Genomic DNA, 17352 nt, shown 5'->3' with positions numbered 1-17352 from the left:
AGAAAATGCATGCAAGAACATTCAAACATAGAAGGATAGAGGAGCCTCATGTCCATAGAAAAAACATTTTCCATTCAAGATCTTACAACCATAAGTAGTTGTAGAGTTGTTCTTTAACCTATCACATACATGCATGCAATGTGCGATATACACACAAAAAAATGTTTTCATCTCAAGTTCTCGGTACCATACATGACCACATGAATGTTCTCTAAAGTGTCATAAAACGTGTGAAAGTGCACAATGGAAGCGGAAGCAATAAATAGAAGGTACAAAACGCAATACAGTGAACAGTGAACAAGAAAGAACAATGAACTCAAAAAGAACTCACAACGGGCAATCAAATCCATAATAGAAAACATGACAATGAGTGCCATAACACCAGGGTAATTAACACTCAATGACCAGCCACTGTACCTCTAATCTCCCTCCCCCCCCAAGGACGCCAGATGATACAAAAAGGAGTGGAGGAGTGCCTAATACAAAGGCAACAGTGGAACCAAAAACAGCAACAGATCATCCAGCCTAGACAGACCTGAGAGGATCAGATCAGCTATTCTGAATGCAGCCACCTAGTGCCCACCTAAACCTACTGAAATGTACATTATAGGGCCTAAACCCATAATATATATGAGGTTAACACCCTCTATCAGATCAGAGGAAAGGCACAGAAAAAAGCCACCCAAGAAGATCCCCTGAATGTCCACCATTTCACATACCACAGTAGACATTAGAAAAGTTGAAAACCCCAACAACAGAGTACATACAACAAATCACAATATATAGAATCATGGATACCCCAGCCTTCAGTGATCAAACCAATGCTCAAGTGCCTCGAAGAAGACACTGGTGTCCATGTCAATCATACTTGAACCTGAAGACAGTAGAAATAGTCAAATCTCCTTGCATGTCATGAACAGCCTTGCAAAAGCACATAATGGCCAGGGATTCCCCACCTTCAGCCATCTTGCCAAAGACATACCACATGTGAGAACCAACTAGGAGCAAAGCCAGCTCATTGTCATATCTCTCATCATGCACATAAAGGCACACCAACTTCAAGATTTCAAAACCATCAGAGAAAGAGATGCATGTAGAAAGCGGGCTCAAGGAACCACCACACCAAAGATATAAGTGAGGCTGGGATGCCCTACTACCACCACCCTCTCTGGCCTTGAAACTCTTGAGTGACAACATCGCTAAAACCACAAGATGGATTCTAAGGTCACATCAACCTTGGCTGCCAAATTGAAATCATGGTCATAGTCAGATGAGATTGAAGAAGTTGAGTCACCCTTGCCCTCTTGCCTCCTCCTACAAAGCCACTAATTCCTGCAATACTTTTGAAGATGCCTCTTCTTAAAAGTAGCAGTTCCCCTTCAGCTTGTCACCCATCTCCCCAGCTGTAAGCACTGTCAAATCAGTGCTTCCATCTTGAGAAGGAATCTTCCCTATAACATGCAAGCAGATTCATTTTGACCTTGGAGCTTGTCCTTCTTGTAAAGGCATAGTGATGCCATTAGAAGAGGAAACCAGAGACAGAAATGAGAGATGTAGAGAGAGATACATGAAGCAACTAAGTGGTCAAAGACACAAACAAAAACAAGAGTACATTAGTTCAAGAAAACACAATTCAAGCATGCACAAAAAACACATGATGTACTAAGGAGATGAGAACCAACAATGAAAAGAGTTGAGTGTTGCACCAAATCAAAGATAGAAAACCCTCTCATGCACAAAATGCAGATGTTAGAGAAAGTGTTGAAGATGCAGGTGGTAAATCAGTTAGGAGTAGCAGTCATCAGCACATGACAGCTAAACATAAATTAAAGCAATCAAACATCAACATAGGCAATAAAAATGTCAACATAGCCAATGTGTAAACTCGAAGATAATCAAAAGCATGAAAGAGAAAGCATGAACACTTACAAAAGGAAAGAACACATGAACACAAGAAACTCAAAATGAATCACAATGGAATCCGTAAGATGAAACACAAGATGTATAGTGCAATACTAGCAAGGCCCCCACACAATGATGACCAACAGCAATACCTCTAGGCCCCCTCTCTCCAAGGATGCAAGATGATGTGATACAACCATGAGAGAAGTGGAGCATATATAAAAGCCTCTAGATGAGACACGAGACAATTAAAGAAACCCTAAAAGTCTCAAGAAGAAATGCCAGACAACTGAAAACGCTAAAATGTGTTGCCTAACTGCCCAAAAGGCTAAAACACACTACCTGAAGCCCATGATACATACTAGACTAACACCCTCTCTCGAATCATGGGTGATTAGTATGATGAAATATACAATGATCGGGAATGTACAAACCTCTAGGGACCACCATCATATCCCATTCCATGACAATGATCTACCAAAAGCTACAATGCCATAATACATACAAGCGATGACAATTGACTAGGACCATGGATACCCAAGCAATGAGTGATCAAGCCACCACTAAGTTGTCTTGAAAAAACACTCATGTTGAGGAAACATACAAACATCTAGGGATCCATGTTTGCTGAGTTCACTCTATGTTCCTCCACGCAAACCTATTGTCTCGCCGGTACATTATTTTTTGACACCTGCAGCCTAGCAACTTCCTCTTGAACCCCTAGAAGCAGTAGATAATCTATTTTCTGATAAAGTCATCAAAAATGCAGGTATTCTCCAAGAAGAGCAGGTTGTTCTCATCATTCTGCACATTTTCTTCCCAAATGCAGCTCACAGCAAGGCTCCCTCGTCAAAAATGCAAGCTATCATAGCCTTCCCAGCAGCCCTCTCATCCATCTAAAAGGTCACCTTCATCCATCAAGGCCAACTGACATTATAGCACAAACTTTGGAGCAAAATAGCAAGTCGTTTTCACCTTTTCATAGGTTGTTTTTACTTTCCCAAGGTACTAAAGTCAAAATTCAGCAGGAAACAAAGTGCCGCTCCTTCCAATAGACAGTCCTCATCAAAGAGGGAAGCATATTTCTTGCTTTTTTGTAGGTTATTTGAAGGATAGAATGGCAGACCAATACAATTGATAAGATCAGATGGAGAGGGTCCCCCAAAAAGATTCTCACGACCATAGAATCAATGATCAAGACCGTCTAGATCAGTGTTTCAACCACCGTGACTGAGGTGTTGGTAATGAACAGGATGAGGGACAATAGCTCACCTTGGGAGTGTGCACAACAATAGAGAGAGAGTGTGTGTGGTCACTGCTCAACAGTCAATTGATTGAAAAGTGAGATACAAAGTACCAAGTACAACCCTTAGACTTGAGGGTCGTGTAAGCGACTTAAAGTGTGTTCATACACAGATGTGTGTAATATGTTGTAAGTGACCAAAATGTGTAACATAAATACACAAATGAGGGATAATGTGACTAGGGAAAAAACCTCTCTTACAAAGAGTAAAAAGTGCCCGAGTGTCCTACATGCGGATCACTAGCACTACTATGTGAGCATAGGCGTGAGTAAAATCCAACAACCCCCCCTGGAGTGATAAGTGATTAGCATACAAGGATCATCCACCGAAGGAGATCAAATTCAAAGCATTGTGAAATGCTTCAAATTTGTCACAAGGAAGAGCTTTGGTGAAGATGTCTGCTACATTGTTGATGGTAGGACAATAGACAAGGCTAATATCTCCTGCACATAGCCTCTCTCTGACAAAGTGATAATGTATCTCAATGTGTTTCATGTGTGTATGAAACACTAAGTTCTATGCCATTGCAATGGGACTCTGACTGTCAGTAAACAAACGAATAAACTCTGTGACAGATACATCAAGATCAGCCAACAAGCATCTCAACCATACGCATTCAGCTGTAGTAGTGAAAGCTGCCTTGAATTCAACTTTACAAGACGATGTGGCAACAGTGGATTGTTTCTTGCTAAGCCAAGAAATGCAAGAAGAGCCAAAAAAGAAACAATTTCCACTTGTAGAGAGACAAGAATCAAAATCTCCAACCCAATCGGAATCACTATAAGCATGTAACTACAACAACCCCCCCTTGGCATAAAGCAATCCAAGAGTCCTAGTACCCTACAAGTAACGAAAAATACACTTCACACCTTGCCAATGTGACATGCGTGGGCTGTGCATATATTTGCTCAAGGCTGAAACTACAAACTGAATATCTGGCCTGATGTTGCATAAATAAATAAGACATCCAACTTTTGGAGCATATGTATGAATGTCAAACATATTATTGTCATTATGCAAAGACAACTTAAGTCCAGTCTCAATCGATGTGCTTACTGGCTTGCAATCCTGGAAATGAAATCCCTCAAGGAGTTTACCAATATATCTAGATTGTGGCAATCCAATGCCTCTAGTATCATAAATAAACTGCATGCCCAAATAGTAATGCAAAGTCCCCAAATCTAATGTATCAAAAGTTTGCTATAAATTTTCTTAAATATTGAGATTTAACCGATATGTGGCCTTTGTGAGTAGATCATCCACATAAAGACAAATGACTAGCAAGGATCCCCCCTCTTTATATACGTAAAGAGTAGACTCTAATCGGTTGTTGATCAACCCTTGACTGAGTAGAAAGGCATCAATTTTGGCATACCAAGCTTGTGGAGCTTGTTTCAAACCATACAGCTTGTTTCAAACCACACACTTTTGCACATAGCCTTTTGCCACAAGCCTAGCCTTATACTTATCAATGGATCCATCCGCGTTTCATTTCAGCTTATGGTCTAGACCCATTAAGTGAAAATGGCTTTCTTTCCAATAGGCAAGGTAACTAAATCCCATGTTTGATTCTTCATGATAGAATCACATTCAGCTTGTATTGTTACCATCCAATACACACTCTATTGTGCATCCTCACAAGAATCAAGCTCATCATCATCAAGTGTGTTTGCTGCCATAACAAACTCCATAACATTAGCATGATCATGCAAACATGTTTGTCTTCGAGTATAACCAGCAAGAGGAGCATCTAAATAACTGTCTTGTAGAGCCTACAAGTACCATCTAGCTATATGTCTAGCCTTCTGATTATGTACATGCTCTTCATGAACCTCATGTTCAACATCTTGCTGAATGTTCAAATCAGCCATAGGATGAATTTCTGCATTATTTAATGAAGCAATTGGCTGAACATTTTGTTCATTTAATGAAGCTCTAGCTATATCATCAAAAGAAATAGGCAGCAACCCTTCAAACACATCTTTTGCAGCCAGCTATGTGTCATAACTAGCTACAGATAATTCTGATTTCTCACCAAAAACCACATCTCTTCTGACAAAAACTTTCTTGGAAACAAAATCATACAATCTATACCCTTTGCTTTCACTACTATTCCCCACAAATATGCACTTGACAACCCTATTATCCAACTTTTTTCTCAATACTTCGAGAATATAAGCAAGACACCCAAAAGTACGAAAGTGACCAACTAAAGGTTAACATCTATTCTAAGCCTCAAAAGGCGTTATATTTTTTAATGCCTTAGTAGGACACTTATTCAAAACATGTTGAGCACACATAACCACTTCCATCCAAAATCCATGTGGCAATTTTTTAGTTTCTAGCATACATCTAGCCATCTCCATGAGTGACTGATTCTTCCTTTCTGCAACCCCATTTTGTTGTGGGGTATATGCAATAGTATATTGATATGCAATGCCTTTTTGCTTCAAAAAATTATTCAACAAGGAAGACATATTCCCCCCCTCAGTCCCAATTGAGAGTCTTATGGCAGAAAAAATTTCCACAAGTGTAATAAAAGTCAAAAAAGCACCATACACTTTTGACTTTTTAACCAATGAATAAACCCAACAAAAACGTATAAAGTCATCAATGATAGTGACAAAGTAATAACATCCAACCGATGACTTTGTTTGCATGGGCTCACATACATTTGAATGCACAATCTCCAACCTGGCCGTAGTTTTAAAACCAACATCACAAGGAAAAGAAAACCAATGCATTTTTCCCAAAATGCAATGTGCTCATGAGGTCTCTCCAAGAGAGGTAAGCCTTCCAACAAAACCGAGTACATTGCATAAGCATCAAACTGTCATAACTCACATGCTCCACACGAGCATGCCATAACTCTGCCTCTGGCATAACAAGAGCAAAAGTAGATGCCAAATGAACTAACTAATCAACTCAGTGAACATCTAACTCATGAAGTCCATGACATAATGTGCTAGTGAGTATCAAGAATTCCTTATCCTTGACCATGCATTTATCATCATCAAAAGTGACTTGCATTCCACATTTTGCCAAACAAAAATGAACAACCAATTCTTCTTTATCCCTGGCACATATAAAGCATCTTGTAAACGGAGAGTAGAGCCATCAATGGCTTTAAAAAAATTTCTCTCCAACACCTCTAACAAGATAAGATACATTGTTGGCACATTGCACTGAGTTGCCAACAGGAGCTATAACATCAGAAGTAAACAAGTCCCTACAGGATGTAATGTCCTTAGGAGCACCACTGTCAAAGAACCAAGTGCTAGCATCTTCTATAGAGTTGAATGCTCTATCTGCCCAAGAAGAAACTACAAGTATAAAAATAGTAGTCACGGTCAATGACAAACAACGCTACCATCCCAAACTCCTTTTTCTCCTTGGCAATGTGTTTCTTGCATTCTATGATATAATGACCTAGCTTTTTACAATAATGGCACTTGCCCTTCTTAGCTTGTGTGCCCCCTGCTTATAGTTGTTCTGTGACATTCCAAAACTCTACAAAGCATTCCTGGATAATTACCCTTGCCCTTCTATCTTGCCATAAAAGCTTGTTCAAAAGCTACAACATCCACCCCACTATTCTTTCTTGTTTGTTTTTTTTCCAATAATAAGCTAACCAATAGAAGAAAAGTAAGTGTCTACATAGAAACCCACATTCTGAGATTCAATGCTATATGAAAGGTCAAATAAGAAGGTAGCAAAGAGTTCAAAGTCGTAGAGATCATCTAAGAATCAAATAATACTCATCTACATTCATCATGTCACGAAGACATGTATTTTTGAAACCTCACTTAACATATGGAATCGCGTGGCTAAGCAAATATTACACATGTGAGGTGTAATTGGGCTTAAGAGTAAATTTATGAGCCCAAGGAAATCACTAGATGTCAAAGGCAAAAGTTGCTATAAGTTATGGCGCACAAGTACTCGTGCCAGTTGTTGACCTAGGTCATTCATTTGGCCATAAGTGTCAATTGATGACACTAGAGAAGTGGTATTTAATGGTACCTAACGCTAATTTTATGGTTAAAGATGACGCAGAGACACTCGAGAATGGAAGTTGCCTAGCCAATTTAATTATTGGCTTATCTGATTATTTTTCAAGAAACCAAAATAATCATTAGATTAATTCTCAATATTTAAGAACTAAAATTAATATTTGATTATAAATAATGCTAGAAAAACCATTTGAAAAGGTTGCCGCTTGTCAAAAATGCCCATACAAGACTGAAAAACGTCTTTAGAGACTAAAGAAAGGCATTTTAGTGCATTCAAATTGCAAGAGAGAGGAAGGAGATATTGTTGATCTAATTTACAGCCATTGGAGGACCTTCTAAGGCGCTAGGAAAAAGAGAAGACCAATCAACAGCAGGTGACAGCATCTATAAGCTATTGAGACAAGGCAACAACAATAAATGACTAATTTTCTTCAATTTGCATCTACAAGCTGTTAACACAAGGGAACACCTGAAAATGACTGATTTTCTTCAGTTCTTCGTGAAGGAAGTTTGAATTTTCTCTCCCCTCAACATTCTCTCTCATCGCTCAGCCTTTCTATAGCCTTGCTACAAAGATTATAACATTGAGATCACTAGAGACTGTGAAATTTTAGATTTCTCTATTGTAAACCCTAATCTGCAGCAACAGAAATTAGGGCTTAGCAATAGCCTCAGGAAGAGTGCCAAATTTTGGAAGTTCCAAGACCTAGACTCAACAAGGCTAAAACTATTTTCAATCAAATCTAGGTGGAGAGACCAGCAAATCAATGAATTTGAGGCATTCTCCATCTCCATCAAAGCGGGTGAAGGCCAATTGACTGCCCAATCAAGGGGCAAATCACATTGACAACTTGCTAGTCATTTTGGTCAGCAAAGAGAAGTTAGAATATCAAAAGGGATTGGGAAAATCTATTGTCCATCAACTTCTTCTTCGATTAAGTTAAAGAAATACCGAAAGGAGCGCCGGTTTTGGAGTCAACACGGTGTCCATTCTCCAAGATTGTAAGTTATTTTGCATTTCTTAGTTTTGTAAAAAATGTTACTGTTGTAACTAAGTTGTAATCAAGGAATTATCACCCATCCACGAAAGGAATGCTGGTTTCACATCAACTGCTCGCGCAAGTCCTGAATTTTATTAAGGTGATCTTGCATAGCATCACCTTATTCCATCTTCACATTTTCAAGCTCCTTCAAAAAAAAAAAATGTGAGGATCATTTTTTCCAACAAACATATGCTCAAGTGTAAGCCATGCTATTCGTGAAATAGTAACAAAATGGATATGCCGGATTATTGACCGCTAAACTGCTAATCCAATAAGTGACAGTGCTTGGGCATCCCTAGTGTCACAAGCCTTCTATGCAGCTGTTCTTTGGGGTGTTGCTTGAACAGCAACTTGCCTTTAACCACAACCTCCTTGTGGAGGAGTTGCTAGAGCCAAATCATCAAGACGTACTTCTTTCCTACTGACATAATCCCAAAGATTTTTTTAGACGAGCACATTCTTCATCATGAAGGACCACAGAGAATAGTTATTGCCATCCAATCTATCCTCTTTTGATACATAAGTGAAGACATCACTCTATCCTTGATTTGCCATGACAAATGTCACTCTTTCAAATGCACAAGAGTGATAACAAAAGCTTGCCTGACCTGCAAATTTGCAAATTTCTAGAAATTACAGCAAATGCCAAGCTCTAATCAACTAAATCGTGTTACCCTTGGCCACTATTGCCTCAATGTGCTGAATTTTTTCAGATTTCAGCAAACGCCATGCTGCCCAATGCGATAAGAGTGCTCAACGACACTAAAAACACAAAAGCCCCAAAATTTGACCATCCAATGTGCAAAATTTCAGTCAATTTCAGACTAAAACCACGATACATATGCCAATGTCTACCAAACATACAAAAGCCCCAAATTTGCTGACCCAAATGTCTACAAATTTCTGCAATTTGTGAACTGAAGCACTTGCTAAAGTAGAAATTGACCTTTCCCTACAAAAGCCCTTTGCTTTGGCTCTCATATTTTGAACAAAATAATAAAACATACCTATGGCAGCTGAAGACAAGCCAAATGTATGCTGACATGGCAGGGCGGAGCTGTCCAAAACAGCTAACACAGCTGTCCAAAACTGATGGATGGAGCTGCTACTAGTGGGCAGACGCTCAACGGTGCCAAGGCACAACAAGGCGATGCATCTGCTGCAAAGTTGGCATTTGGCAAGCGAGCAAAGCTACAGGGCCATTGCAAAGGTGGCAAGAGTAAGGCCAGAGCTACCGATTGCAAAGCGGCCTGCAAATGACTACAAGGTGGCAACCTGGCTAAGCTGGAGGGCAAGGCTGCAGTTGAGCTGGTGGGCGAAGCTACAAGGTGGACAAGGTGGCTCTTGGCTTTGATACCACTTGGTGATGATGAACACGATGAGAAACAGCAGCTCAGCTTGGGAGAGAGTGCACGACAGTAGAGAGAGAATGTGTGTGGTCACTACTCAACACTCAACTGATTGAAAAGTGAGATACAAAGTACAAAGTACAACCCTTAGACTTTAGGGTTGTGTAAGTGACTTAAAGTGTGTTCACACACAAATGTGTGTAATATGTGGTAAGTGACCAAAATGTGTGACATAAATACACAAATGAGGCATAATGTGACATGGGGAAAAACCTCTCTTATGGAGAGTAAAAAGTGCCTTAGTGTCCTACGTGCAAATCACTGACACTCTTGTGTGAGCGTAGACATAAGTAAAATTTAACATGAGGATCATCAAAAAGGTTGCCGAGAATAGGAAGATCAATGCTAAGAGATCATTTACGACAATGGGAGGATAACGCACAAACCACAAAGGATGTGACATGAATCAAGATGTGAGTCCTGACTGGCCACCATCCCTTCATCACTCCCATCTTTCTTCATCATCCACATATTCCATTCCATGGATGCATTGGCGATCATGTTTGTCATTCATTGTCATCTCTTGCCTATGAGCCTAAGTCTGAGTCACACGGAGACATTAGGTGTTACATTAATAAATGTAACTTATGGGGAAACAGCACGAGAGATGACCGTCCGGGAGCCTTGGGCGCCCATACAGGGTTCGGGGGGCTTAGGAATGGAAATAGGAACAAGGCAATTCGAAAGAGAGTTATTAATTAGTATAACTCCTAAGAAATTGACAACTGGCAACATGCTAGACACGCACGGTTCCTGAATTCTCCTAAGCGTGGCTGGGTGGAAAAACGAAGACACCCCTCTCGTGCTTCAGAAGGGAGTCGGCTGAAGAAAGCTAAATTGAAATTTAATACTGGTATCAGAGCCACTGCGATCACGTCCTGACTCTTTTCACCTCCAGTTCAAGACACTATCTCATGGGAGGAGTTAGTTCCCACGGTTCTTGAGCAAGATGTGCAATGTCAAGAGACAGGATTAGGAGGAGCAAGATCTACTAGCCGAGCCTTTGCAATAGGCACTTCATTGAGGAAAGGCCAAAAGAAGAAGAAAGGGAAGAAGACTAAATCAAAGTCATCCTAAGATCCTATTCTAATGACAAGCATAAAGGGTCCCAGTGTCAACACCATGGGAAGACCTTACATCCCTAGGAGTGTTGAAAGAAGTATCCATCCCACAAGTTCCCACCCATCCCCCATCATCTCCTTTAATGGATTCCTTAAACCCCCTATCACTTTTAGAGGGGGTTTTTCCATGGCCCTTCTATCAACTTCAAAGGAGGAATCCCATGATCATGAGGAACTCTTTCATGGATACATATTATCTCAAAGCTTTTATCTCATGCAACGACTACTTTCCCTCTTGTCTAAGCACCCTCATTTGTTGCTAGCATCCCCATCCTATGCTCTTTAATCCCATGATGTCTTTGATTGGCAAAAGTGCTTTACAATACATTCAATAGCTCCTCACTAGAGTCTTTTGGTCAAATCAGAGACTTCGCTTATCCATTCCCAATCGGATACATCCAATATGACTTGTTTGAGACCTCTCCACTCCCATTAGCTTGTTTCAACGACCCTTAGAAATGGGTTTTCCATCTAGAGAAAGAGACATGCTATTTGACTCAACATCTACATCAACAAACTTCATCGACATACACATGGTCCAACTTCCATCGAATCTTTCACTTGTCTCCTTTGACCACACCTAATATTTGAGAGAGGATGTGAGCAAACATGTTGCTGATTTTCTTTTTTTGTGTACATTTCCTACTTGTGAGCCTCAATTTAAGTGAAACGATAACTTAGGAAGCTCTGTTACTACCTCACTCTGTCATTTATTGCCGTGTGTCAATCTCCTTCAATTCCAAGCATATTGGGTGGAAATTAGAGTGCATTTGCCATTCATCCACTTCAGCCTATTGACAATACACAGTTATGATCAATTGAGTGCATTTTGTTTTTGGCCATGTTTCCAACCTCTGGGCAATCAAATCAGCTGGTCCAACATCATCATCATTATCAAGTCAGCTTATTTGCTAGTCATTCCCTATTTATAGCCGATCAATACATGCCTCCCATAGATCAAATCATCATTCCAACGGTCATCATTATCTCACATCCTCCTCAATCAAACCTTCTTCAATCAATCTGGCCCCCTTGCTGATGCACCTTCGCAACATGCAAGGGTTGATTGTATGCAGCCTGGTATGAATGTTTTTCATGTCAATGCTCTTTTTCTTTTGTGTTTCGTCTTTGTTATTTTAGTTTTCTCCATGTTTCTCTTCTATTGCACCCTCTCACAAATCTTTCATTAAGAGCCAAGAGCAAAATACTTGGAACTATGTTAGCAACATTATATAAGAATATTACACGCACTATAGCAAAAGAGAATGCAAGGAGACACTAAGAGGCTGACATAAACTTGCAAAGACAAGAGCTCAAGAAACTCGTAAGATGTTACATTTACAGTAATTTTATATGCTCAAATCAATCTCGAAGTCACTACACTTGATATATGTAAGATATGGCCATTAAGAAAAGATCCAAGTGGATCAAATTTAAGAGATGTTTGACACAAGAAATTGTGAGGATACACAAGGGCTTGCAAAGAAAACACGGTGTTCGAACACAACTAGCAAGTAGACTCGAAAAAATGCAAAAAGAGAGAAAAGTGAGAATGATTGATAAGATGAAACCCAACATACAAACCGACTAACCTGCGTGTGACACAAGAGATGCTCAAGGAGCGGAATCTCTTGTGGGAGCGGGCTGTGCTAGGCTGAAAGAGAGTGTCATCCTTTGTAAGTTATAATGGATCCCAAATGCAGCAAACCAACAATGATAGCTATTAGTAATGCTGAAGGAAAATAACAAAACACAACAATTCCTAAGCAAAGGATGCAATCAATGCTAAGAAAAGAACACGTCGCGCTGCAAATGCCAAATGCAAGTGTCTAGAAGCGTGGGTAGTAACATAGATGCTAGGAGCTATTGGGAAGAAAAAAGGTGGTAGTTGCCAAGTGCCAAGGTGACAACTTTTGGGAAGAAAACACAACTAAGGTATGCTACCGATAACCAACTGCTGATGATGATAGCTACAGCAAGGACGCCTCCAATGATGGCAACAACACCTCTAAAAGATCGCAATGCAACCACAAGGTTCACCTAAAAATGATGGCAATGATGTGATGAAGGCAAGCAGATGATGGTGAGTTGGCAAACATGTGAGATCAAAGGGATGAACTATGACAATGCCCATGATCCCCTTTTTAAGAACTTTTGTAAGCCCATTGTCCTACAAAACTCTAGAAATTGGCAATTCCCTTTGAATTTAATTGAATTGGATTCAATTGGGCATTCTTTTTGGGATTGGAAGAGGGCCACAAAAAAATGCCCCCTAAAAGTGGCCCAAGCCAAAATGCAGCTTGAAAATTGTTGTACATTGTATCTCCACATTTCACTAGTATTTATCATTTCAAGCGATCATCACCAAGTAGAACATGGTAAGGCTTTTCTAACTTTGACTCTAACATTGTAGATTTGTTTTAAACAAATGGGCAAATGTCACAGGACTACAAAAAGCCTTCTCTATCCTAACATCTAGAACTTGGCCTTTTTGTAACTTATGGAATATGATGTCTGCAAGTCAATGGGACACACACACAAGCTCATGACAACATAGCAACATCAGGACAAAACATGAAATCTATGTTGTGATTTTCATAGGGGTTGCGTGAAAAATAATTGCGCCTCTAGCTTAAATGAAACAAACAAGAGAGCATTACACATCTTCATTCCTTGAATCTTAAATACAAGATACCCGACAACCTCTTGCTCTAATTTCAAATGCAAAGGCATAGATCATTACAAAAAAATTCCACCCAAGCACCATGAGTTTTCTCCAAAGTAGCTTCTACCATAAGCTTCCTCCATGATAGCACCTACTACTAGCTTCTCCATAATAGCTGCTTCTAAAAACAATAGCTTCCTCTAGAAGCTTCCTTCAAAGTAGCTTCCTAGAAGCTTTCTTCACAACATATTCTTCCAAGAAGCTTTTTAATAGCAACTTCCTGAGCAACCTTTCTTAAGAATAGCATCCTTGCATGACTCAATTTGCGAAATCACCCTTAAGCAAGATCATGTCTATTCAAATGTTGACCTCAGGATTGAATCATACATTGCCCTAATTTTTATTGAAATGATCAAGAAGTATGTAATTGAAACTGGGCGTGGGCGTTTATATCACATTGATAACTTTAATCATCAAGTTGAGTAAAAGCTAGAATTCATGATTCAACCATGTGAAGCCTTGTACATAAATTGACTCAGGAGTCAAGAGTCAATCATTCATTTTCCAAAATAGGAGATTCGCATATCAATTGTCTAACTTTAAAACTCAAGGGTCTCGACTTGCAACTTCAATTGACATAGATATAAACTCCCATATCCATTTCCATGAAGGCTACGAGGTAGATGATAGGGAGTAGATACTAAAAAAGACTAATAAAGTTCAAACCACAAAGACTAAAAGGTTTGCATGCACTTCATTTTGTGCAATACGAGAGTTTGGAAGGGAGGAAAAAAACGCAAAAAACTTTTGTCCCAAATGTGGTCAAGTATGATTGCCCCTATTCATACTCGTACAGAATCCACATATGAAAACATATGGAATTTGAATCATACGTGTTGGAACGCAACTATGAAGGCAACATCAACAATCGTTTTAGTTATCTCCATAACATGGGCTAGCATGAAAGGCATCCTCTAATGATTTGCTCACTTCAACCACAAGGCCGAGTCATTGGAGGATTTATTCAATCTCACAAACTCACTTTCCTTCCCATCTCCATGCTATTTGGTGGAAAATCTCATAGACTGACTTTTGTTGCTATCAACCTCCTCAATCTACCTTTCTAATACTTGAGTTGAACCCAATGAGTTGTATCACTATATAATGTTTAATGATTGCTTTTGTTGTTTCTTTTGTGACTCTTCATTCACAGCCTTAAGATGCAAAAGCTATCTTTGTCTATCACAAACTCGCCTACACCTAAGGTCTCATGGTTCTTGTTATCAACAACAACAAAGTATTTCCCATGAATCAGCTTAGCAGTAGCTTTGCTAAACGATGACTGGTTTGTATTGTTCAAAAGCAAACTCCATAGTGGCTAATACTTGCTAAATTTCTAGATTTTCATCATTGACTCATCGCAAAACATTTCAAGAGATCCAAAGTCTGAAATTTGGTATGACTGACAATGCTCTTAGGCATTCCTTGGATATTGAAAAACCGGCTATCTGTGATATCCTGATCATAACCTTCACTAAAAATCATCCTGCTGATCTACCTCAAATGGCCCATACAGCTGCTTGTGTCTCGAGAAATCAATATCGATATCTTCCCAAGGTTCATGGAATCTTCCAACAATCTTCCCAAGGTTCATGGAATCTTTCACCATCGCACTTTATTGTCAGATAAGCTATGCATCCCTGACCAAATGCTCAAGTCTTTCTTTCTTCACAGCCAAAACATAACTGTCTTCCAATCATTATGATCCAAGATCTGTTACAAAACTATGTTGACCTGAGGGTTTGCCTACATCACACTAATGCATGTTGACAGCCTATCTGGTCTGGTCAAGACCTATTTCACTCCAATTTTATCAGACTCCTAGCAAAATGACCTAAACTAAACATCATAGTGGGTAGCTGCAGTAACATAATGGGGGATTGCAAATGAAGGTTGCATGCACAGAAGAAAGAATCAGCAGATAGTGAGAGCCCAAACTGACAAACGTCCGTGCAGTAAGAGCCCCTTGAACAAATATCATAGGAGTGCATGGGTATCTTTTACAGGCATAGGCCTGCATTCAAGCTTTTCAGCCAACAAACATGTTCATGAGCAGCAGTCCATAACATCTTGTGACAACATTGTCCAGTTACAAGAAATCAAAGGACATTTATCACATAAAGCTAGATCCAGGGATCATTCCATATTTCTCATTTGAGCCAAGTAAGGGAGATTCAACGACAGAGACACCATGATGCCCCTCCCACCCTGCCCGCACCCCCCCCCCCCCCCCAAGCACAAAAAGGCAAGCAGATATGAAAGTATGAAGATATAGTTTGCTAATATTGGCTGGTCAGATGTGCTCTTAAGCACACATAAACCTCTTTTTTAAGGAAGAATACTGCCCAGCTGGAAACACAAAGGATGCGGGACAATATAATGCACATGCTTCTTGCAGGTAAACAGAAAGCCGTGTTTAGCATTGTCCCTTACACCATTGCAAAGCCCAAGGAGGCAGGAATCCTTGATCTATACATGATTATCCCTGCACGTTGGACCATCTCTACTTTTTGGAGGTATGTGGAGTTTCATGACGTGCAATAGGCAATAATAAACAGGGAGTCAAAGCTTAATCTTAAAGCATTGTTTTGTCAGTACAAGAACTGGGAACGAGATTACACCTCCATTAAAGCCAAAAGTAGCCGTCTTCCTGCATCGCGGACAGGCTGCTTGCCATCACCTAGCCGTTCCACGATTGCTGGCAGTAGCACATTGAAGTGCAGCTTCAAGTGCTCGCTGGACAAAGCTGCAGCAGACGCAAGCGCTTGCAGGGCTCCTTGACAAACTCTAAAATTATTGTCTTTCAGGAGTCCAAGAGAAGCATCCACCAAACTTCCAACCTCTGTCGCAGTAAGGCTTCTTCTACTCTGTTCCAGGAGGGTCTGAAGCCTCTCCACCCCTGCCATTCGTTCCTTCGTATCCTTCGCTTGGAGAAGTTCTAAAGCTTCCTCCATTTCCAGTCGATGATAAGGCGTCAAGGACCATAAATAAGCAACTATTGCTGCGCAGAAGAGGAAAATTGCGCATCACACTTGACTCGTGGTTGCATATTTCGCTCCAAATCAACCCTAGTTTGCACAAATTCTCGAATCAGAACCTGGCAAATCCCCCATTGCTGCGAAATGCACTAGAACTAGCCGAGCAGGACACGATGGTACGAAGACCTGACCTCAATGCAGTCGATCTCGGGATGAAGCAAGGGCGAGCTTGATCTGGGAATGGCGGAGCCGGATCAGGCGCGATTCAAGGACACACGGCTGGTGCGAGGGGCGGAGCAGCCCGGAGAAACGGAGACCAGTGGGGCGGGAAACCCTAGGGAGGGTATAAAAGTCCTGGAAGCGAGGGCACCGGGGGGGAGGCGAAGGAGGGGGGCTGGCACTGCGATCGGAGAGAGGAACGGCGATGGCGCGGGGGCGAAGGGGGGTGGTTCTCTCGAGAGGAAGAAGAATGAAGAATGGAGTAGACGAAGAAGGAGAAGGAGAAGAAAGAGAAGAAGGAATTCGTGTGTGTGTGTGTGTGTGTGTGTGTGTGTGTGAGAGAGAGAGAGAGAGAGAGAGAGATGCAGGAGCAGGAGAGGGGGAGGAGAAAGCTGTTGAAAGGGAAAAGGGGGCAAAAAAGGCAGGGGCAGTTTTTGCAGGCAAAATTGTGTGTGTTGAGAGAGATTGAACTACCAATTATTAATCATGAATTGGTTTGGTTGATACGATTGCTAATTACACTAAACTCTTGAATTACTAATCCGATTGCTTATGATATTACTATATTCTTATTATTCTTAATTTGATTGATTCGTGCTTGTGTGAAATTTTGAGAGAGAGGACATGGGCCCCGGTGG

At 40.5% G+C, this 17352-nt stretch overlaps 1 protein-coding gene across 1 annotated transcript in view; it reads right to left on the bottom strand.

Annotated features, from left to right (window-relative positions):
* The window catches only part of CLASP (CLIP-associated protein), a 79687-nt gene extending 62575 nt beyond the window's left edge, over positions 1-17112 (bottom strand). Inside the window, exon 1 of the mRNA XM_087680209.1 lies at positions 16139-17112. Within this exon, the coding sequence (XP_087536335.1) occupies positions 16139-16471 (333 nt within the window). The 5' untranslated portion in view covers positions 16472-17112. The remainder of the gene's footprint in view (positions 1-16138) is intronic.
* Between the last annotated feature and the right edge of the window lie 240 nt (positions 17113-17352).

This window comes from Lygodium microphyllum, chromosome 6 (genome assembly GCF_053477565.2).
Source record: "Lygodium microphyllum isolate KBCC chromosome 6, Lygodium_microphyllum_v1.1.10, whole genome shotgun sequence".
Lineage (NCBI taxonomy): Eukaryota > Viridiplantae > Streptophyta > Polypodiopsida > Schizaeales > Lygodiaceae > Lygodium > Lygodium microphyllum.
Note: the sequence above shows the minus strand (reverse complement) of the source record. Positions and strands in the feature narration are given on the sequence as shown.